At 37.2% G+C, this 24,010-nt stretch overlaps 1 protein-coding gene across 5 annotated transcripts in view; it reads right to left on the reverse strand.

The window, feature by feature from the left end:
• Positions 1-24,010, reverse strand: part of USP47 (ubiquitin specific peptidase 47) — a 52,462-nt gene that overhangs the window by 15,665 nt on the left and 12,787 nt on the right. Inside the window, exons 2-15 of one of the 5 annotated variants that reach the window (XM_027651165.1) lie at positions 20,690-20,749; positions 17,434-17,637; positions 16,439-16,555; positions 15,179-15,317; positions 13,494-13,590; positions 12,828-12,973; positions 11,953-12,032; positions 10,966-11,115; positions 4,735-4,830; positions 4,490-4,642; positions 3,356-3,523; positions 1,203-1,334; positions 465-541; positions 96-151 (exon numbers count right to left, since the gene is read on the reverse strand). In XM_027651165.1, coding sequence (XP_027506966.1) covers positions 96-151; positions 465-541; positions 1,203-1,334; positions 3,356-3,523; positions 4,490-4,642; positions 4,735-4,830; positions 10,966-11,115; positions 11,953-12,032; positions 12,828-12,973; positions 13,494-13,590; positions 15,179-15,317; positions 16,439-16,555; positions 17,434-17,637; positions 20,690-20,749 — 1,675 coding nt within the window. Of the gene's footprint in view, positions 1-95; positions 152-464; positions 542-1,202; positions 1,335-3,355; positions 3,524-4,489; positions 4,643-4,734; positions 4,831-10,965; positions 11,116-11,952; positions 12,033-12,827; positions 12,974-13,493; positions 13,591-15,178; positions 15,318-16,438; positions 16,556-17,433; positions 17,638-20,689; positions 20,750-24,010 lie in introns of those variants that run through there. The other 4 variants (XM_027651164.1, XM_027651163.1, XM_027651161.1 and 1 more) reach the window with 4 other exon arrangements.

The following is a 24,010-nucleotide window of genomic DNA, read 5'->3' on the forward strand; positions in this document are numbered from 1 at the left end:
TTATCACATTGTTTCATAAAGACGAACAAAAATCAAAACATGCAATACTTAATTTTAAAAAAATCAACTTTCACCAATACAGTTGTCTAACTTACTTGCATTCCTTGTTGGATCCTTCAGTCTATATATCAGCATGTATGCATTTGTGGAGCTGGTGGAGAAAATAATAGATATATGGATTTATCAGACAGAAGTAAACATGAAACTTTCAAAATCTGCTTTTATTTTTTTTTCCCTAGTAAGGAGTTATGTCATATATATCATAGCAACACAGTAAACAAACAGAATTAAAAAAAATATATATTATTTTAATGATTTGAAACAGCAGTCAGAGTAGTTCTTACAACTATAGCATTTGCTATTAATTTAAAGCTAATATGCTAGGCACATGCATCTTGGCCATTATTTGACTACACTAAAACACTACCAGAAAGAAAGAAAATTAATATTACCATAATACTAACCTAGCAAAAGCACTGGAATAATAGCCTCTGCTTCCAGAAGATCCACCATATGTTTTCTTAATATCTTCCTGAGTTATCTAAAAAACCCCAACAATTCAATTTAATAATTATTTGAGAAACTTGCACTAATTAAGATGCATTTATTTTCACTAGGAAAAGTGGCATTACACAATTAACCACAATAATTATAATTATTTTCTAAAAGTTTTCTGCTTATTTAGCTGACTGCTAAAAAGCTATTTCAAAGTGATCAGCCTCTTAATTTTACAATGGATGTAAACATTTTTATTTTTTATTTTTTCAAGTAGGAACTTCTTACAGAAACAATATAAAGATTCTTGATTGCAACAGTATCTATGAATACATGTAACACCTGCATCCCAGGACAGGTTTAAAAGCAGTCTGGGTTGTAACAGATCTACAAATATACTTCTGTAAGCAAAAAGTGCTCTTCATATGCACAGAAGGCAAAATTCTAAATCCAGTCTAGTCTGTGCATGAGTAAAAGCTTCTTTGTGAACCACCCCACCTTCACCTTCAAGAAATAACACTCCTCCTCCCACCACACAAAAAATAATAGATAAATAAAACACCTCTAGAAATCAGTTAAGCTACTGAGTGAAACATATGTATAAGGCAGGACATTAGAATGGGAAGATAAAGTAAATGCTTGAAATACCTGCACATAAAATCAGCTTCATCCATGAGTATAAAAGATAATAACAATACTATTTTTACCTTGCTAACATGCTGATCATTAAAGCTGTACCACTGGTCATCACTGAAAGATTTTATACAGGCATAATAATGGCCACCAGCAGCACTTCCAGAATGAACCATTACAGAAAAGAGCTCATACAGTAAAGAACTCTGTGGAGAGAAGAAAAAAGTGTGATGTGTATCGAGTAAAGCAAAGCTAACCAAATGGTCATTTAAAAAAGGTTTAAAACAATTACAGGAACCTGAGTATGTAACTGGTTGGATGTTACAAAGCAGATTTGTGTAACAGAAATTAAGTACTGCAGGAGGCACTGAACAGAATCAGAGCTCTGAGATGCTAAACATTATACAGGAATTTGTAGCTACAAAGTTTAGGTTTATTTGCTATCTCCCTTCTCTGCGTTCTTGAAGACTGTATTTTGCCACTTTAATGTACAGAGCAACCCAGCCATGAACCATTCAATGCTTATGAGTCTCTGCATTATTTCCTCTCACACCACTCCAAGTTGGCTGTCAAACTCTTTTTTTCATAGATAAAGGGATGGAAATACAGGGCACTAAGGACATACCTCCAGTGTTGAATATAAATTAGAGATATAAAACTGAACAATACTGACTCACGAGTGTTACAAGAATATTTTAGGTTATATACAAGAATATTTAGGTTATATATGCTTTGCATACCCCGCATTGACTAATAAGACATCCAAACCCAAAAGCTAATGGCATAGTTTGGCAGCTTGTTTGCCTTGAGAACAAGTAGTATGAAATAACTGGCCAAAGCTACTGTCAGCACTAGGACATGCCATTTGTATTACAGACACATCACAATATTCTGGTCTTGTTCCAGTCAAGTGACTGGAATTAATAACTTTTTTCTTTTTCTCCAAGTAGGATTGACAGTATTCAGAACATGGATCAAAAAACTCTCTCAAATGCTTTAAGGTACATATAAATAGGGATAGATGTGGAGATTAAAATGCAAGTCAGCCTCTAATATTTATTAAAGTAACAGCTGAAGCCAAATAGCTTTCTAACAAGTCTGAATAAAAGCTATTGGCCAAGTTACAGATGAGTTCACTGAACATGAAGTACACATTGTAGACATTATGATAAAACAAGATTTTTGATTCATTTTGTATTGGCAAGAAAACTCAGTTAAGTTTGTTGAAGATCTCTGCCAACCTTTATGTCCCACAGAAGCAGGACTGCAGCTCAATTCTTTCATATTAGCTTAAGATGACTGAAGGAATATTTAACATTTAGACCCTTGGCCTCATCTATTCAACTGACCAAAACTTTCCAATTTCCTACTAAGCTGCAAGACACTTTTGTAACTAAATGTGGTAGGCCTTTGACAGCTGACCTCAAAGAGAAAACACTGCTCACAAGACAAAACAGTCTTCAGTTTGAGGGTCTGCTGCCAAAATGAGGGAATTCTCCATCTGACAAGCTGGGAAGACCTTTATTGGCAGGTGACCTCCAAATCAGTTAAATTCTTTGCTTTGCTTTAGTGTCAATGTTTGAATAAAACACACACTCCTGACCTCTCACCTCACCTCCAATAACAGAATTAATTGTATTTTTATAATTTTTGTGGTGGGTTTACCCTGGCAATCAACTGAGCAGCCCTGCAGCCAGTCAGTCACTCCTTCCCCCAAGGGAGGATGGTGGAGAGAATCATCAGAAGAGCAAAAGTGAGAAAACTTGTAGTTGGAGACAGTGACAGTTTAATAAGGAAATAGGAAAAAAGAAAATAATAGTGTGTTAAATAAATTAAAAGGCATTACTCAGCATCCCCTGCCAGCAGACCAAGACCCAGTCAGTCTCTGAGCAACAGCTATTTTGGAAAGACTCTGCTTTTTACTGCTGAGCATGATGCTACACAGCAGGGAATACGACATGGAATATCCCTCTGGTCAATTCAGGTCAGCTGTCCCAGCTATGTTCCCCTTCCAGGCTCTTGCCCACCCTTAGCCCTACAAAATCCCCTTCACGGGGGCAGAATGAGAAACAGGAAGATTCAGCACTGCACAAACAAGAGGTGTGGCAACACACCGGTGTGCCATCAACACCTTGTCATGATTCCAAAACAGAGCATCACACTGGGTGTTATGAAGGAAATTACCTCCATCTGAATCAAATTCAATACAGTATTTTTTAAGCATTACCTTTTCACTGCCAGCTTTAGAAATTCTTTCTGCTGCACTGTTGCTTTCAAGGCAGATTCCTTCATCGACTCCGTCATCATTAGAAAAATCATTGCTCATCTGATCACTGTGACAACTGCCTTCATTTTCAGCTCCACTATCAGTGCAACTCTCAGTCTGGGGAGACTTCTTAAAAAATAAAACATACATACTAACGTTAGACAACATTTAAAGCTACATGGAACAAGAAATAAGTGTTTGTGAAATGAAAAAATTCCAATCTGCAAACCAATGAAATTCCTCAAAAACCTAGAGACCTCTGCAATTCAGCATCAAGAACAGACTTGTTTCTGTTAGTGTCTTCACTCCTTGACCAGTATTTCTGGGGTTTGTGTGCAACACATTTTGAGACGTATCATACTGCTTAAGTGGCATAATTCATAAAACAAAGGTTTGTATGCAGTGAGAAAAGCTGATCAAGGCAGCATTTCTCTTATACCAGGTCCAAGCTCACAAAGTGACAGAATGTTTTCAGGAATGGAATTAGGAGAATAAATTTTGTCTTCAATGCAGAACACACAGTAAATAGTTTTTGTGAATGTAATCACACAACCCGAATTTTGGTCAAAAGCAGAAGAGTAAAAAGCCAGAAGATGTATATGAAAAATAAAAAAAATTTAAAATCTTATTTCTACAGTATACATTACACTATGACTCAGAGGGAAGTAATTCATCATTAATGATCTCTGGACTAACTTCAGCACTGAGAGGCTTGCAACTTTACATCACGTGTTATGACGAACACAGATTCAGACACAGGTTTAAAAAAAACGTTCAATTGTGGATTTGCAGTATACATAGAAGCCCTGAGACTTGTGCCTTCAAAACACTGAAGATGTGAGAAATCTGAAACAGCCTCTTTATGGAACCAGGAAACCCTCTGGTGACTAGAGAACATGCTTCCTTTGCAGTATAAAAAGAAAAAAGTCCACATGGACAGATTTCAAATCCTCAAATTATAGCACTGCCATGGCCAAACAACAGTTTAGGTAGATGAGCGATGTTAAAATGGCTTTACAAGACGAAAAATTTTAATTTTCTTAATCAGAAACTTGAAGGAAGTTAAACAGCTTTCTCTGAAACCGAACCCTTTACCTCATCTTCAACATCAATGAAGACGCTCATGTCCAGCTCCTCAGGAAAGGTCATGCGATCGTTGAGTTTGATCCTGTGCATGGTGGTGTAATCGAAGTCAAACCTCTTCAGCTGTAACGTCAGCAGATACGGAAAGTGCAAGAACCGCAGCCCCTGAATGAAGCAAAGACAAAGGTTATGCTCCCACTATCAGGATTTGTATGCCCCAAAACTAATTTTTTGCAAATGATTTGGACGGTCTTTACCTTCCTTGCATCACATTTCTTCTTACATTGTTCACAGAAGTACTGATTTGGGCCATCAAGGATCTCGGGCTGAATGAAAGCATGCAGTGCTTCTTCCTAACAACAAAAAGATGTTACCCAATTTTTAGAGAATGTTTACTGTGAAGGTATAACTCAGAATGATAAATTGACAGTGAGATTACAAACGTGTACCAATACTTCAATTACATCTACCAACAATATTTGATTGACATAAACTTTGATACAGACATAAGAGTCAGGAAAACATGACAAGAAATTAACCTTTCTACCCAGTCCAAGGTAAACAGTCAAACCACAATTGCTGTTAATTGTATCTCATACAGTATTTGATGAATCCCAATTGTCTGCTCTAATAAACCTACAAAATAAAATTACTCCTGTTATCTTGCACATCACATTTAGTCACATCTATAGAGTCAAATGCTGTGAAAACAAGCTTATCTTTTAACCTGCTTTGTCTGGTTCTCCCAGAATTCTCAGATGTATTTCCAAAGAAGTTTTTCCCAAGAAATACCATCCAATATTTAGTGGGGGAAGAAGGAGGTGGGAGGAAAAAATGTTACTCAGTTCCTCAAATGCCCTCCATGAAGACAGCATTAGTCCCATCCCACTCTACAAAGGGTCTTCAGAAACTGCATTTGAAGACACTGTTTTTAAGTGAAAGGTGAGGAAGGGACTGAGGGAGAATATTTCAGTTTTGCTCTCAAAGAAGTGAGAATCAGATATGGACATCTCCTGTAATGGCAGAACTAGTTTCCTAGTGCAAACCTAGGAAGCAACTACCAATAACTGCAATTTTCTCTTCTGACAGCTGCCTAGTTTGGGGCAGTTCAAAAACCCCAATAATTCTGTCACTAATGCTTACATCCAGGAGCTTAATGATTTCTGCTTCACTCCTGTCTACAGCAAACCAAATACAACCAAATTGATCTGTCTTCCCCACAAATTATTTGCCACAGTGACACTAAACATAAGTTGAATATACTTGAGAACAAACTTTTTCAAGCAAAATTCACTAAGAATATTGGGATGGGTTCAGTGAAGAATCTTACCCAGAGATTTTAAAAGTTAAAACCTATAACCCAGTCAGCTTGCAAGCCAACAGGCTCTGGGTTTCTGAACTCCAAGGGGAGACCAAAAAGTTCTCTGTTCACCTATGGAGGTCAAAACAAATTCATCTTGCACATTTAGACATTTAGTTTAAAGCAAATATGACAACAGAAACAATGCTTTTAAAATCATCATCGCCTTATGAAGGGCTGTAGCTGTTCCCTGAAGCCTGAATAAGTAAGAAGGGGCTTAACTGGGCAGAGTAAACTCACCAATCATACCATGGCTGGTGCAGAACTTAACACTGCTGTCTAAATCGTGTTGTTTGGCAAGTCCCACTTTGGGAGGAAATCAAGGATATGCCAAGTTCTTGAAAAAGCCCCAAATTCTTCCCTTTTCCCTTCTTCCTTTCCAAGAACTCAGGTAAGCAGAAAGAAGAACAACAAAGCAAATAATTTACAAAAGCTCTGTTGCTGTTCTAGGAGATAGGACTTGTAAAAAGGACTGTATTTCAGGTGACAACTATTCATAAATGCAAAATGTGCCCAACTCAGTAGAACAACTGTACAATGAAAGCAGTCATGTCGATTTACCATTTTTGGATACAGCCAGAAAGGCCTTTGAACAGCCCTGAAATCACAGCTCTTGAGCAGAGAGACTTTCTAGACACATGAAAACCTTTTAAGAGTCTGAATTGAATTGCTGTCTATGTCTTTACTTCCTAAATGCTACAGAGGCTGAGTTGCTTTTAACTCAAGAGCTTACACTTGGTAATATTATGCACTGAAATATGAGGAATCTCATTCTAAATTCTAAGAAAAAAGACCTAGCAAGTCATAACCCTGCTCAAAAAGAGGAAGAAATGGATTACTGCATTTTGACTATTATTCAGAACTATTTAAATGAAAGCAAAAAAAGTTAATAGCCAACACAGAAAACATGAATCAGAAAACATCACATAATGAAATAATAATAATCACATAGTGATAGAACTGTCTCTTACAAATCACATGTCAGTTAAGGCAATATAAATATATTTTGAGTGTAAGAAAAACGTTGCCATTCATGCATCCATATGAATATAAATGGAAATATACAGAGGATGGGACATAAAGGATTGTGTAATGCTTATGTAGACTCATGTGATGTGCAATTTAACAAGGAAATATACTCTAAATTTTTACACAAGGTAAAAAGTGATGATGCTGCAGCCCCCTGAAAATGCAATGCAGTACTATTACATTACTCTTGTGGTTTCACTGCTTACCACACATAGTGAGCTTTGCTTTGAAAGGCCTGATTAAAACTCCTTGGGAACTCCATTACTCGTGAGCTATATAAATAGCCATGTATTTTTCAATCCTTGTGTAGCAGCATTGCTGTTCCCCAGATTTACTCATCTGTCTCCTGTACAGTCTTTACACCAAACTTAGTTCTGCTGATCAGGATGTCTCTTCATACAATTCCTATTCTAGTGCAGTTCACTACTTTCTACCCTGACAGTTTACTCAGCAAAACCAGTGACAAAGCTTCTCCACTGCACAGCCTCTCACACCACACACCCTGCGTGCGGCTCTGCTGGAAGAGCCAACGCTGCCTTTGAAGTTCCCTTCAAAGTGGTGACTATTATGTAGCCTTGGAGTTACCAAGCACTTCCAACACTGCCTACACACGCTTCAAAATATCCCAGAAATGATCAAGCAATAGATTAGTGTGACAAAAGCTATTTAAACTTCTTTAGAGCTCAAAGAATCAAAAGAACAATACAGGTTGAAAGAAACTTCTGGAGAACACTTGATCTTAACCCCCTGCTCAGATCAGGTCCAACTTCAAGCACATTGCTCAGCCAAGCTCTGATTATATCCAGTTTTAAATATTCTGAGATTTCTATCACTTAGCATATTAAAATGCCAAAAAAAACCAGCTCAAACTAACTATTGTCTGGCTAGAGAGGCACTTCAGACAACCTCCTCTCGACAAAAACACATTATGATCTAGTGAGTAGTTTGACAGGCATCATACTGCATCTCTAAATGTGTAAATTTGTAAAACCTGTGAAGAGGAGCAGCAAAACATCTACGAAAATAATACACAACAAACAGCATTTAGGCAAAACTGCTCTTGAAAAAAACTAGAAACTGCCATCTCAGATTTTCAGAGCTCACCAGTTTTCCCATGTTCAAAGACTTCACTGTTACCAATTTAGCTTAAAAAAAAAAGTAAATATCACATCATCCTTATTCAACCTTCAACCATTTGGCAAGGACCCATAAAGTAAGTTCACATAGAAGTCCAAGTTAATTTCTGCCCAAAAGAGGACTACTTGCTTGCATACTTACACCCTCAAAAGAAAAACTAACCAACAAAAGATCTTACAAACTAACACCACTTAACAAAAAACAACTGTACTTACTACACCTGCAGAATACTTGTATTATTACTAGTCTTCTGGTATTACAAAGCAACTTTCACTGTTTTCTAGTAACAATTTCAGCATCACTGCCAGTTCCCTGTTGCATCTACTCTTCTCTCAGCTGATCATCTTGCAAAATTTTTAAGATTTTTTTTTCTACTGCAAAACATTTCAACTTATGTCTAATGCTGTTGAAGTCAGGTATCTATATAAAAGACACTAATGCCTACAGAAATGTGTATGTGAACTGCTGCTCCTGTGTACCTCCCTGAAATAAGCTGTATGTTTTTGTGTCTGTATTTCTACTGACCTCAAGAAAAGACCGATTTTTTTTTGATGTCATGCCCTTGAACAATTCAGATAGCATAAGTACTTTTTCAGAAAACATCTTGAGTTACACACTGACAGTGTGCCAGATCTTAGTGCCCCAGAGTTGCCCTAATGAGTTTGCAGCTAAGCAGTCTTACTACATGAACTTGGGGGATGGAGTGGGGAATCAGAAAAAAAAAATTCCAAATGCAAACCTTAAGACCACACTGAAGAATTTCAGAATTAGTTCACATTAGAAAATAAAGCAAGCATAACATTACCCTTCCCAGTTCTTCCATGTTCCCATGTATTGAGAAGTATTACATATATATTTATAAATAAATCAACATTTCAAGTATCTACATTTTTTTTTTGGTAGTACACAATGTCGAACAGTGGGATAATACTCTTTGTAAGCCATTCTACAGATTAACCTTACTTAAGGCTCATCCATCTCTTATTAGAAAGTAATGGAAAATCACTTACCTCTAACTAGAGTTCTTTGAAGGTAGTATCCTCCTTAGATCCCCTATCTTGGGTTGTGTCGCCTGCTGCAAGTTCCCTCAGGAGCTGACTAGCAAGGTCTAAAAAGTTTTACATTCCCTTCTATAAGCCCTATTAGCGCATGTGTGAAGTTTTTGGGATCTCTCATTCGTGCCCTTTTACCTACACCTACTAAATCACCACCATCTATGGATCAATGGAGGATACTACCTTCAGAGAATTCCATTTAGAAACAGGCGATTTTTCCCTTCTCCAAAAGCAAGTATCCTCCATATCTCCCCACTGCTGACGACTACAGAACTAAAAATTACATCTGCTATAGATAATACAAATGCAGGGAGGAGAATCAACTGATTATAATCAGAGTATGAATTAAAAAAGCTCAAAAATTGAAGCAGCAATACAAGTTGCAACCATGTAAGTTTGTGTAACAAAAATCTTAGAATTATTTTCCTCAGTGTAGTAAACCCAGTAAATGCTGATTTACAGGAGAAATATCAAATACTGTTAAAAGTAATCTGATATTTAAATTCTTATTTTTTCAAGTTTTCTGTGTTTTTATGACTAGACAAAGTCTTTTTTTTTTTTAGCATTCCACTATAGACTTCACTAAAGAGAAAAATTTTCAATTTGAGAGACATGTACAATGCATTGTTAAATGTGGAATCCAACTACACAAACTGAATAGTCCTCATTATTTTAACAGATCATAAAAACCTCACTATTGAATAAAAATTACAAAAAAAAATTGGTTTAGGGAATATTGCTAGAAATTACCTTTAAAAGGTGAAAAGGGAAGCCATCCATATAAAATATCAATCTGTAGCAGGACAGCTTCAATTAGCCAGACAGTTCGAAAAAATTTTCATGTTATCTTTAAAAGAATTCAAAGGACTTTACTAACTTGAATTCTTTATGAGATCAGTGTCCCTCACCTTTACTACCTCTCAAGATTGGTATTTAAAGTTTTAAAGTATGAAGTACTTTGAACCTACTCTGCAGTTTGAACTAATCCTAACAATTCTTAACAGAATTGTTGTTAAGAATTATGGACTATCAGTGCTTTAAAAATATTGCTATCACACTAAATACATAAGGAAGAATACTAAATATATCATGAATAAGCCAATTACGCAACAAGTGTTTGTTTAAAACAACCTTTTGATTTATTCTTCTTTCACAACTCCATCCATAGCACAGGCATCCTAAGCCACAACCGTGGAATTTCACAATTTGAAATGACTTTTTTTTCCCCCAGAGGGGTGCAAAAATTAAAACAGAAGAACTTCCACAGATTTACTAAGCAACGTATATGCTTGCCAGCATCAGTAAAGCTGGAGCAAGAGTGCCCACGAACACTGATGTATGATAGGATTTTTTTATCATCATCACATCGCTTGTTAAAAGCATATGGTATTTGAGAAGTGAACTTTAAATGGCACAGCAATGACATGGCAATTAAACTGAAAAAATTTAAGTCAATATTCTGCTCTTTCGCTAAGATTTGCAACAACGCTAAGAAAATTTAGCAGATGTGCCAATAAAAAAGAACAACCCAAATGAAACTTTTGTGATCTCATAAAAATATATCTCGAGTAAATGTTGAAGATTTTATCGGGAAGAAAATAATTGATTACTGCAGCCCTAAGGCAATAAAGTTGCATTTCCCCTCCCCTTATACATGCACCAGTAGGACTCATTGAAGGGCAAAAGAAAAAAAAAACAAAAACAAAAAACCAAAACCAAAAAATAAACCAAAAAGCCAAAAAAAAAAAAAATCTTCTAGAACTTGCTAGCTGGTTCACTGCACAAAGACGAACACCCCAAGATGGAGTATCTAGGATGATACTTACCACGGAACCAATTATCCCACTGTGGCATTATGTATTCTATGTGTGTATGGATGCACTATTAGGCAGCAGAATAGTACACACCACGCTAGCAAACGCCTGGCTGGAGCCGTACGGCCGGATGACCAACGGGATATCCAGGTAAGTGTCGATTCTCCAGCCTTCATAGCCACATTCTAGACACCTGACATAGTCCTTCAGTTTGCCTTGGTACAGTTGATTTATAAGATCAGCCTGAAACAAACGTGTTCAACACAGGTTAAGAAGAATGAACCGTTAACGTATTTATTTTCTTTAGTTTTACATGAAAATTCCTTTTGATTCATTACGTCTAAATTGCACAGCTACACATCCAAAATACCACTCCCCAGCAGCACATCAACCCTCTGATTTCCTATTTTCCCCTGCCCAAAAGACATAGCAAATGAGCTTCTCAAACCACATTACATAAGCTTCATAGTGTCCTTTATGGTCACGTCTTACAAGTTACTACAAACCCAGTAAATTGAAGTAACTTGTAAATCAAGCCTGGTCTTCCAGACATTAACAGTCTGATCCTGCAACCTTTCCCTGTGCCTTCACAGACAAGTGCAGAAAGAGAAAGGAGTATTTCCTAATCTATAAATTTCAAAACTAGCCTGCAAAAAGTTGTCCACTTATCAGAATGTATCATGTGCCATGAATATATTCCTAACTTCCTCCTCTATTAGAAGAGGGAGCTTGAGCTTCTCGAGCCCACAACAGAGTCTAACAAATACTGACAGCAAGAAAGCCATCACAGGAGTTACACAATCACTTTCTGTGCTTCAAATAAAGACTAAGCATCCAGAGTTCAGAATATTCCACTTTTAACTGAGGGGAGGAAAGCACACGCAACACACTCTTGGAAGTCACACATTACAGCAGCTTAACTATTGCATCCAACAGGAAAGCTGGCAATTATCACAGATTTTTCAACAACCTGGTATTTAAAATTCAGTCAACATTTTTTACAACCATCCTTAAAAAAACACCCATAAAACCTCCCAACAATACTACACCTCTCAATGAAGGAAGTTTTTACACACTTACCTGCTCCGTTTGCTTCCATTTCTGCTCCAAAGCATCAAACATGACTCTACAAAGCTCCTGTACATCATGTTGCTGCCATGCTGTTAGAAATTGAAATTATTCTTCATTAAAACAAGAGATGTTATTAGTGCAAATACTAACTGTAGCCTGAGAATGCTTCCTAAAAAGCTACCCATTTCTTTAAGTCTGTACCTACTATTTACTGTTAGTCACTACTGGGCCAGTGTTCAATTCCACAAGCTGCTGCCTCTAAAGCCAGGAAAAAAAAGCAGCCAGCTTGCTCACAGTGTTTATGTCTAAACAAGAACCGTGTATATAAGCAAGAACACATAAAAAATTATAGAAATGCTAATGTACATTTATAAAATAAACCGTTTCAGACTTATGTCCCTCTTTGTGCTGATTCTCCAAAACTCAAGTTCCAACTCCTTATCATCATGTGATAAAGGAAAAAATCAATGGGTAATGGGGCAAAATTACAGCACACAAGTGTCAAGAAGACAAATACAGTGCTTGATTTGAAGTAAGACAATAACATGGGTAATTTCAGAAGTGCAACATGTGCGTTTGACATTTGTGTTTCAAAACAGAAGCAAGTTTCTCATAAAGAGCTACTTCTTCAGAAACAATTAACAACTGTTATGACAGAGTAATTAAAAAATGTAATGCTTTTAGACTTCAACAGCCTAAAACTCACAGATAACATTTCTTTAAAAATCAGATGCGCAACAACAAAGTATCCATTTAGGCTATTTCGTATCCATTGTAAAAAGTGGATTTTATTTTACATTATTCTGGTATTTTCCCCCCATAAACAGCAGTTTAGGCCCTCCAGCAGGCAGCAGCTGAAGCAAATCACACAAGCTGTACATCACCTTCACTACTATCCCATCCAAAACTCCGTGTCACATCTGTTGTTTCAATCGCCCTTTTTTTGCTGGTCTGCAGTAAAACAAACAGTCTTTGAAGCTGGTAGGGGATACTCCTCTCAGGGTCCTCTTCAGATTCTTCAAATTCCCATCTGTTCACAACACAAGATATTTGACAATTAAAAATGTCCTGAAAACGTTACTCAAAAAGGCATTTAAACCAGCGTTTATTACACCTCAAGAGGTCTGCCACGCTACAGAGGTTAACTGCACCTCTGTTTCTTGGGAAAAGCCAAATGCAATTGCTCTCCACTTCTGCACTAAATGGCAATGCTATTTTTAAAATTTACAGATCTCACATAAACCAATGGAAATTTTGAAGCCATTCACTGCACAGACATGAACTGCACTTAGTACCGAATTTAACTTCAAGTCTGCTGTTTTCAAGACTCTTTAAAAAGCTTGTCCATGACACAACCAATAACATAACTTATATTTTACTAAAAATCTGGAACTTTTAAGCAGATATAATTTATAAGTCTATCCAGTTTGACTTCAGTAATGCTTTTCAGTACCCAAAAAAGGAAATTTTGACAAGAGAAGTTCCCAAGGGTCTCCTACCGATATACAACAGTACAAATTTAAGAACAGTTTTTGACTCTATATACTCACTTATACAATGCATTTCTAAATTCAGGAGTCATGAAAAGTGTTTGTAGAAGGCTGTTCAAGTAGCAAGTCATTGCTTGATTTACTAGCCCCACATAACCTAAAAACACAAGAACGACGAGATGGAAATAATGTAAAAAGATGGAAAATCACTTTAAGAGTTAAAACATTTGACAAGAAAACAATTTTATTACCATGTTTAAGAAGTGCATTCATCTGTTGTTATTTATTGTTACTTACACTATAAAAATTGAGGGAATGTTACATTTGCTCATTTCTGAGAGGAACAGAGAGTAATAGTTTACATAACAGAAATAATTCCCCTGAATGACATGAAGCTATTTTAGTGATCACAATAATAACCAATATTTAATGCTGAATGCTGCACTAATACAAATATTTTAATAGTAGATTTAAATATTTTACAGAATAAACTAGACTTTGCTAAGAAACAATTGTGTACTAGCTTACTTATCACCTGGTGTCAACTAAAAGTATCCCAGTAGTAACATAAATATAATTTGTATCTGCACTGGTTTGTACTATTGTCTCAGAACTAGAAATAAATAAAAAAAAATAAATCTCTAAAGTGCCCACACAACACTACTGTTCTACAACCTTCCCCCTTAATACTTAAATAAAAAACCAAATTAAACTACTAAAACTGTTTCATTTTTATTAGCTGAAAATGAAATTATTTACTTGTATTAATCTTTAATGTAATTTTAAGATTTTCTCCAAAATATGCAATATTAGCAACAAGTGATAAGCAAGGAGCATATATCAAAGGACACTGTAATAAAAAAATTAAATATGTCTATTTTTACTGTGAAGTTCTTATTAACTACTAAAAAAAAAAAAAAAGAATAATCTCAGTACCATACTAGTAATGAAAAGGCAGCTACTCCACAACACAGGCATTTTCTGTGAAGAGACTGAGTCAGAACACATGTATTTCATTTATGACTCTGTATAAACCATCTTTTCAGTTATATTAAATCAAAAAATGTATGTGGCAGATAAACATCCTTATTTGTCAAAAAAAAAAATCCTAAGCAGGCATGAATTGGTGTAATATCAAAGTCATTTTTTTGCCTGCTCACTAAATTTCCTATGAGTTGTTTGTCTCATTACAGCTGGAACTTGCTGTCTCCTGCTGCCCAGCCAAGGCTTCCCAGGATCTGCCCTGGCACTGCCCTTCCACAGGGAATCCCTGCTTGCTGGAGGGGATGGATGATGAACCTCCTGGGGAGGTGTAGGCAGAGAAGCTGCAACCCAGTGGCTACAGCAGAAAGACTTCAGTTAATATGCCAAGTGCAGTGATCTGGCAAGAGCCCCTCAAGTGCTCACTAAGCTGTGAGTGAACACACAGCTGGAGTTGAACTTTTTGCTAAAACAAGCCTGACTACTCAACCAGGGATGCAGGAACACAGGAATACTTCAAACTAGAGTCCCTGACAGAGTTTGAATTGCACTGTCCCAAGTAAGAAAAGGATAGGATACATTTCTTCTGTTTCTAAAGTGATACGAGAATATTACACAGAACATGATAGAGAACATCATAGTGGTGTGGATTTTTTTAAAGAAACTGCATTTATTAAAAAAAAAAATAAAATCCTGAAGTGCTGCTATTTGAAAATGTGCTAAAATAATTACAAATTAGCATTGCCTTCACATGAGAGTTATACCTGTCTCTGATTTGCTCAGGACTGAAGAATAAGAATAGCTTTGACTGACATAGTCATTGGTACATCCAACAGAGCCTTCTCTTGGAAGAGGGCCTATAAATCTCTCTTGTGCACTCTCATCTGTTGTACCTGACTCCTCCTGAAAACAAACACAACCATTTCATGCACAAGTTAGACAATAAATTTTTACTGAAGCACCTACAAGTTCGATTTCTTAGCCATGAGAGAGAAATAAATTTTGCTAAGCATATCACACAATTTTTTCAAAATTGCAGATACACAGTGTAACTTCAGTTCTGCCCTCCAAATTCTCAATCCCTTGAGAATAGGGTGGTGGTGGAAGCAAAGGCCCTTTAGAATACAGTATAATCAAATACAGCATTAAAATGTATACAAAAGCAAGTTTGCAATTTAGGATCTCTTATGTCTCAAGTTTTCTGCACTGAAATACAGAATAAGTTTTCTAGATGTAAAAAATTTAATCCAATATTCTTTCAGAATCATCCTTAAACTCTGACCTTGGGGACAAGTATTTACATGTGGGGTTCTTTTTCCCTTTTTCAGATAATGAAGTCCATAACAAAGGTTAAGTAGGTCAGCATTGCACTGATACAAGAGCTGAGTAATAAATCTTAATCTATCACTAGTCTATCCAATCCTTGATTTAAATAAATTGCAGCTGTGTGTATCACATATTTGAGAAATAAGAAACTTCAAAAATTTTGTTATGGCAAACAGCTGCTTCTAGCAACACTGACAACTCTTCATTTTGTATATATAAATAAAAATATATTTATTTATTTTTCCATAAAGGTAAATGTGGAAGCATTTACAGCAACAGATAACTGCTGTTGATACAGGACTGCTATTTTTGAGAATTCTGGCAGAGCAGCCTAATATAGGATCAGGTAAAGGATTAAATATGTATTGTTAAGATTCATCTCTGAACATGTCAATGATTAATTAATTATATAGCCTCAGAAAACTACTTGCAGCAAAGCATTACATAAATATTTAACAAGTATGAATAAAGAGTGACAGCAAATCGTTACTACTGGAATTGGCCCTACTCAGGAGAAACCCACAAGTGTAAAACAGCAGCCTACAAGTCTGTTGGGAAGGTTCCCAAAGAAGCTTATTATATGAAACATCCAGCCCAATTTTCTTTCATTTTCTCATCTCACAAGAGCAATACAAAGAACATACACCTCTCTCCCCCCAGCACTGTAGCTTCTGTAGCTCAGTGAAGATTTTACTCACCGGCATTGTCTGAGGCTGCTCGCCGTCTCTGTCTGTCAAATGCAGAAAGTTCTTCTTCCCCGGCTCAAAACCAGCATCAAGAATAGTTTTGTCACTGTTCTGATCTATTGGAGTCTGCTAAAAAAGAGCAAAATAAAAAGAACCCACTTTTCTTTAACAGATCTGTATGCAATTAGCAGATCCCGTTCAAGCCCATTGCTCGATGCTTTACTGTACTGACAGAGTAAGATTACATGAAAATAAATAATCATTTACTGAACAAAACACACTTATTATTACTGAAATAACCTGGGAACAGTTTAAGAAACAGTACAGTTTAATGCTTAGAAGTTGGTTAATCTATGCAGGAGTCAAGACACTGTCTACGAGTTTCTTGCAAACATCACAATATCCAGTGTCCTCTATAGCTTGCAGACACTATTTTCTTTAAAAGAAAAAAAAAAAATTACTTTCAGCAGGAATAAACATGACCTGAAATAAACTAACATCTATTTCTTAACAAATCCTACTAAGTTTTCTAGGTGCATCTACAGAAATCCTATTAACTAAAACCACCACTGATTTACAGCATATGAGTCATATTAATCATATTTTTTGTATATAATATGTTAAAATAGGTATAAGAAATGTGGGGAGTCACTAAACAACATGCTGTTATTGAGAAGATGACTTTTCTCAAACAAGACCACGGGAAACAGAGATTAATTATCATGGGTATTATTATTAAAAGCACATACTGATAATGAAAACTAACATTACAGCTGAAGGATCATATTAGTTTTTGTTTAATGATTAAGCACATGCATCATCAAAGAGCACACTTTGAGACTAAAATTCAACCAAACCAAACCAGTGCTGTCATTCTGCTCTGGTGCACCTACCACAGAATCTTACAGGAACTGAATGAGCCCTATGCAATACAGACAGAAGTTTTCTATACTGTGAAGATTTAAGTGTCTGCTACCAAGAGGAAATGAAAAGCCCTTTTGCTGTACCGTGTCCGTGACATTGTCTCCATTGCCCCACATCAAATCAAAGGATCCGTTCACGTAGCCCACTTTGGAAGCCACGTCTTCAAACAGCCTTTTCACTGGTGTGGAAGCTGGAAGGTTCAAGGTAACACGCTCGTTCACTGTCTTGGAGTTTGTGGTGTCCTGTATTATACACAGCACCCTGGGCTCCTCAGCAGCACTTTCTGCCTGAAATGACAGCAGGGAATTCATGAGTAAAGTTAAGAATGTTTTCGGAGTTTAACTGAAAAATCAAAACAAGGCTACGCCGATAAAATGTTGTATAGACTTTTACAACCTAAGGATCCTAAAACTGGATTCGTTTTTGAAAGCAGGTATAAGAAAATTAAAGAATCTTTGGAGAAACACACAAAAACAAGTTCCATTTTTATAGAAAAAGAAGGAATTTGTTTGGGTGTAGAGAAACTGTTCAAGTTCCACACAGAATTTCAGCCAGCAAGCAGATACAAGACTGCTTCAAATCAGGAACAGACTTTCAAATCATCACTTCCAGCTTCCATTTTGCTTTGACATGATCATAAATCCTGCTAAGGAAGAATATATCTTTTTGACTTTTAGGACTGTAATGTAGAAAATTTGCAAGTTTTCAAATAATCCTGGAAGCTGACCATTAAACAAAAAGTTTCGTAGTCAAGCCACCAACTTCCCCCTAAATCCACTACTGTCAGAGTCACAGAAGATATTCTTCTGCCTGAACAGAGTAAGAATTAGCATTGCCCAGTGGCTACTGGACAAAGTAAAGAGAGTTTAAACAGAAACTTCAGTATATCTGGAATCAGAAAAGTAACAATGTCGAATGAGAGTTGCAATGGAACAATGATAAAATGTTATGGACCCAGGTAAGCCAAGAAAAAATGGCATTTTCCCAACACTGAAAATCCAGAAAGTTAAAGATCTAAGCACAATCAATTCTTTCAATTGTCCAAAATTGCAGAACAACAAGGAATAGCTAATATTTAAATACACATCACACAAGAAAGGATCAGGTCAGCAAAAGGAATAATTAGTCCCCAAGGACTCAGCCTTTTCAAGCTGTAACACACAGAAAGCATTAGTAATGCATGTCAGCGTGCCCAAATCTCAGTCCATGGCTAAAAGGCCACATCATCTAAAAAGGCAAAAAGACACATGCAGTGCTATCACAATTTTCAGTGGATAAGAACAATAAATGGCAATAACTGTGTTCGTGCTAGAAGTGTCAGGCACGTCACAAGCATCTGCTAGAGAATAAAGATCTGAACAACTTCAGCATCCCTCGTATTTCTACACAACCAGCCTCACAACACAGATGACCACCCCCAAAGTGGTACAGTTCCTTAGGAGAGCTCTTACATCACCAAATATTTTGAAAAGGAACATGGGCATTTTAGCTGATGCTGCATGCCTTCATTTTATAAAATTCCAAGATCTGCTGGCAGAGTTCATGCAACTATAAAATAAAATGTTAGCTGACTGCAGCATCTAGTCCTATCAGCATCAGAAAGAAGTTGTTAGAGAAAAGTAAATAAAACCACCCTCACCCCTCACTTTGAGTATGATGTTAGTTTGCTTTTGATTGTGATTGGACTTTAGAGTTCAATTTCTCTAAGTTTATCAAATGTAATATCCTGTCTGGAAACCTTCATTAATTGCATGCTCAAGAAGATTCAAGGCACCATTTCCAGCAAATCTGCAACATTTCATCTTCATAAATTTCATCTTTACTGGAGAATTTTATGTTTATGAATTACTTTCCAAGAAGACAGACAAAACTATTCCTGAAACATTAACCACACTTTAAGAAGAAAATGATTTGGAAGTCAAAGTAATTCTGACATATAATATCCTCACTTTCATCTACAGCACCCAGAGAGAGACACAGGGCTGTACTTGAGTAGACTAAAATTAAATTTCACCAGTGATTACTTCTCCTGGACTCTCTTCTTTAAATTTCCCAGCACAGCATCCTTTTTTTTTTTTTTGGCTAAACAAGCACCACACAATTTGTCTCTTTCACTGTGTGGTTAGAAAAGAGAAGATAAAGCTTGTTCAGTGGTGCTCTTTCTTGATTTTTTTAGAAGATGAGCAGCAGCTAAACCCCAACAAACTGGAAAAATGAACCTACACTTACAACCCAGAGCTCTCAGCAATGGTAAAGGCTTACTTTGGGTGGAAGCCCACCGTCCTCTATAGAACAGTGCAGAGAGGTTAAGAGGCACTTGCTACTATTCATACAGGTTCATCTAGGGAAACCTAAGTTAATTTGGAGTTAATTATTCCCACACTAATTTTGTACTGAACCTACAGCTTGATGGGCTACTGTATATGAGCATATCAGGAACAGAAGTTCTCCACTGGAGACTCGATTCCTTGTGCTGCTGCCTTTAGGTAACCAACACTAATTCCCCTCCTCTCTGCAGAAGTGACTTATAAATTCAACCCCTCCCACTCACACTTTCTCTGCTACCTTTGGTAGTGAATCAGTTGTGACTCACATTAGAGTTGCTACTGAAAATAATTAGACACGCAGAATCTGACGGATGGAAATAACATTAAGGGAACAAATTATAGAAGATTACAGAAGATTTGCTGGTTGGGCTGCTGGATGTTCCATGTCACACAAATCCTCTCTTCCTTGTTCACAGATGTAATTCTGACAGACTGAACTGGTTTAACTCAGTGTTAGTATAGCAAAGTCATCAATCATTCCTGCTGCTGCTGCTTCAAGTCGTTCATAGTAAATAGATAAAGCAAAAATAACCTCAGTTTGTCTCTGTTCCTGGCAAGGATTCACACACAGCATCTGAACTATCAGACGATGCAATACCTTGTTTGGGGCTACTTTACTGCAAAAACAGTGTGAAAGGCAATACTGGTCAGTGACAGATCCCTAAACCATTTTGACAGGCTGCTGTTAAACCGAGTCTACAACATAAGCACAAAATTTAATTTTAGTCATTACATAATCTTTTATGACAGCTACAGAATTCCTTTTTTTTTTTTAAATGTAAAGCTAGAGAGAGCCAAAACCCCCCACACCAGTGTAACAAGCATATAAACGCACACTCAGTTGGAAGCTTCTGCTGTTAAGACTGGCCACGTACCTCATCTTTGTATTCAGGAACATGCACAAAAAATTTCATGTCAATAGGTCATGCTCATGTTAAAATAAAAGCTACAGCATCATGCTTTTATTATGGTTCTTGGTTATCATTTTATTAAGTTGATTTCATCTGTCTACCTGTGAAAATTTCTTCTTCATTTCAGCAAAGATACTTTGTCTGCAACTCCAAAACATATCCTATAGCATATGAAAACAAAATCAACAAGTCATGATATTTCAAAGTTGTCAATTGACTTTTATCCTGCATAAAGTCAGTTTTACAGTATAAGCAAAATATTATAACTGACTTTCAAAGCACCGTTCACAAAAAAACTTCAGAAGAAATAGACTTCTTTAATTATCATAGCAGCAATGTTACAGAAAATGCCAGTTAAGTTGTAATATGCGTCAGACTACATTTCATAAAGTAAGAAGTGAATGGATAAGAAAATGTAAACAATTCAAGGTACAAATTCATATTAACAAGTTCCTTGATTATCTTTAAAAAGCCCTCCAGGCATAGGTAAACATTTTACCTGAAATGGCTCAAGCACAGGATTAGCATATAACCCTGTAATTCAATTTATTATTGCATGTATAAATTATGAAGCTCTCCGGTTTCATACGAAACTCTTCTTTCATGCCTGAATTACTTCCTGTAGGAAAGTTTTTATTAATATGAACCCATTTTGAAGTATGCAGCTGAAGGTAGAAAAGAGATGACGTTACTGACTTTATTCCTAACACTCTTAAAGTAACCCTGCCTTAGTACCTCTGTGGTACCCCCAAAAATGCAGAAGCAAACATGACGTGGACGCAACTGTTTTCTGACTGCAAACATCAAATTAACCAGTTTCTGAACCCGAAGCATTTTTCCAGTAAGGAAAAACAGGAAGGGAGAATGAAGATGCTAATAACATCACTGTTCTTTCTCCAAATTTCTTCAACTGTGCCCTCAGTAAAGATTATCAAAACAAAAAACACCGACATGATCTTTACTGACGTGCCCTATTTGCCCCACCAAATGACCTACAAAACCAGCCCAAATTAGACTCCTGCATTTAACTTCTCAGCAGGATGACACATAAAGCAAGATTTTTTTTTTCCTTTGTGTTCAGAGCTGAAGATTCAGTTTTGAAGCCTTAAATTCCAAGATTATTAATTGTTTTATCTAGAAGTTTTCTTTATACACCAGTTTGTAATTTCAGATTTGACAGAGGTTTTAAGAATTTAAAAAAAACCAACCAAAAAAAAAAAAATCAGAAAACCAACATCCCACAATTGAAATGTTTTGCTGCTTACTAGTTTTACCTGCTCTCAACTGGAAGTTACAAACATTTTGCTAAAATGATTCAAAAGTTTAAAAGAGTTTCAGAACCACAATTTTGAAACTGCTGACTTATAACGTTCTGATCATTATCAAGTACAATGCCCTGTGTCATAAGACTTAATTAAGTCTTACAATTTTCCTCCTAATCAGGGACTCCAAAGAGCCCTTGCTTTAGCCTGAAATCCTTCTCTCCAGAGACAGGCAGCCAAGTCTGGTAGACACAGGGGCACACGTAAAGTGTGGTGTGCTATTTGATTTGGGGTAAGCAGTGGAGGGTGGAAGGGGCAGACAGGCACATCTACAGGCTGCTTCTTTTATAAAAATGCTTCTGTGCTGGGTTCTCAGTTCCTGTTTCCTCAGTTAAAGAACTGCTGGAAGATTTTCAAGAGCTATGTCACTAAACAAATCCCAGAGAAGAGATCAAACAAATCAAATTTATAAATTACACTGTTTACATGATGTTCAGAAATTTTAGAAGTAACTAACTGAGAGCCTTCAGCTGCTCTGACAGGACAAATCATAAAATCACAGCATCATTTAGCTCGGAGAAGACCTCCAAGATCATTGAGTCCAATCTTTGGCCGAGCATTGCCTTGTCAACCAGACCATGGCACTCAGTGCATGTTCAACCATTTCTTGAACACCTCCAGACGGTGACTCCACGACCTCCCTGAGCAGTCTGTTCCAACACTTAACAACCCTTTCTGTGAAGACATTGCTCCCCTGGCGCAGCTTGAGGCTCTGTCCTCTTGTACTGTCGGTGGTTGCCTGGGAGAAGAGGCCAACCTCAGCTCACACAACCTCCTTTCAGGGAGTTGTAGGGAGTGGTAAGGTCATCCCTGAGCCTCCTCTTCTCCAGGCTAAACACTCCCAGCTCCCTTATCTGCTCCTCACAGGACTTGTGCTCCAGACCCTTCACCAGCTCCATTGCCCTTCTCTGGACTCACTCCAGTACCTCAATCTCCTTCCTGAATTGAGGGGCCCAGAACTGGACACAGGAGGACAATCAGTGCCCTGGGTCCTGTTGGACACATTATTCCTGATCCAAGCCAGGATGTCACTGGCCTTCTTGGTCACCTTCAGCTGCTGTCGACCAGCACCCTCAGATCCTTTCCCACTGGGTCACTTTTCAGCCACTCTTCTCCAAGCCTGTAGCACTGCAGGGCCCCAAGTACAGGACCTGGCACTTGGCCTTGTTAAAATCACACAGATGTGTCAATCTTCCAAATGCAGCATTCCCTACTTTTCAATTAAAGCATTCACTCTAACACTCTACAAACATACTTTATAATAACCACTAGTTCAATTCTACTACAAAAGCTCCTCTCATCATGGAACTTTGTGGTTTAAAGTACAATTAAGAGAACAGAGGTCATTTTATAAAGTTGCTTAATTTTACCCTGATAAAAATGACTCTGGAATTCCCCAAACCCCAAAATTATTTATTACACCCCACAAAAATCAATAACCATATTAACTACACACTTCAAGGGTTTCAAGTTAACCTACACATGGTATTCACAGCCACATACAAAAATACCCTACAGACTTTTCCTCAGAAGAAATAAGAGCAACTCCTCAGGCAGTGAGCACATCCATTCAGTACTGGTGAGGAGTCCTCAAAGCTCGATGCTGCTACTTTGCCATACCATGAAAGAAGCTGCAGACCCTCAGCATAAGCATCTAAAAGGCAAATGCAGATGGTTACTTAGGGCTACAGTTTAGGAAACCATCCTATTGATTGTTGTAGCACAGAAATCTTGTCAAGCAAATAAATACTTGAAATTCTAATTTCAAATGCTAACGTTTCAAAAAATATTGAAACACTGATACTTTCATCCCAAGTCACTCCATCTTGCTGAGGGTGGAAATCCAGCGGGGTCGAGTGCAGCCTCAGTGAGTTTGCAAGATGAGATCAAGCTGTGTGGTGTGGTTGACATGCTGGAGGGAAGAGATGCCATTCAGAGGGACCCTGACAGGCTGGAGAGGGGGGCGTGTGAACCTCGTGAAGTTCAACAAAGCAAAGTGCAAGGTCCCACACGTGGGCCAAGGCAATCCCAGACACACCTCCAGGCCGTGGGAAAATGGATAAGAGCAGCCCTGTGGAGAAGGACTTGGGGCTGATGGTT

This window comes from Corapipo altera, unplaced genomic scaffold, assembly GCF_003945725.1.
Source record: "Corapipo altera isolate COAL_440 unplaced genomic scaffold, ASM394572v1 78, whole genome shotgun sequence".
Lineage (NCBI taxonomy): Eukaryota > Metazoa > Chordata > Aves > Passeriformes > Pipridae > Corapipo > Corapipo altera.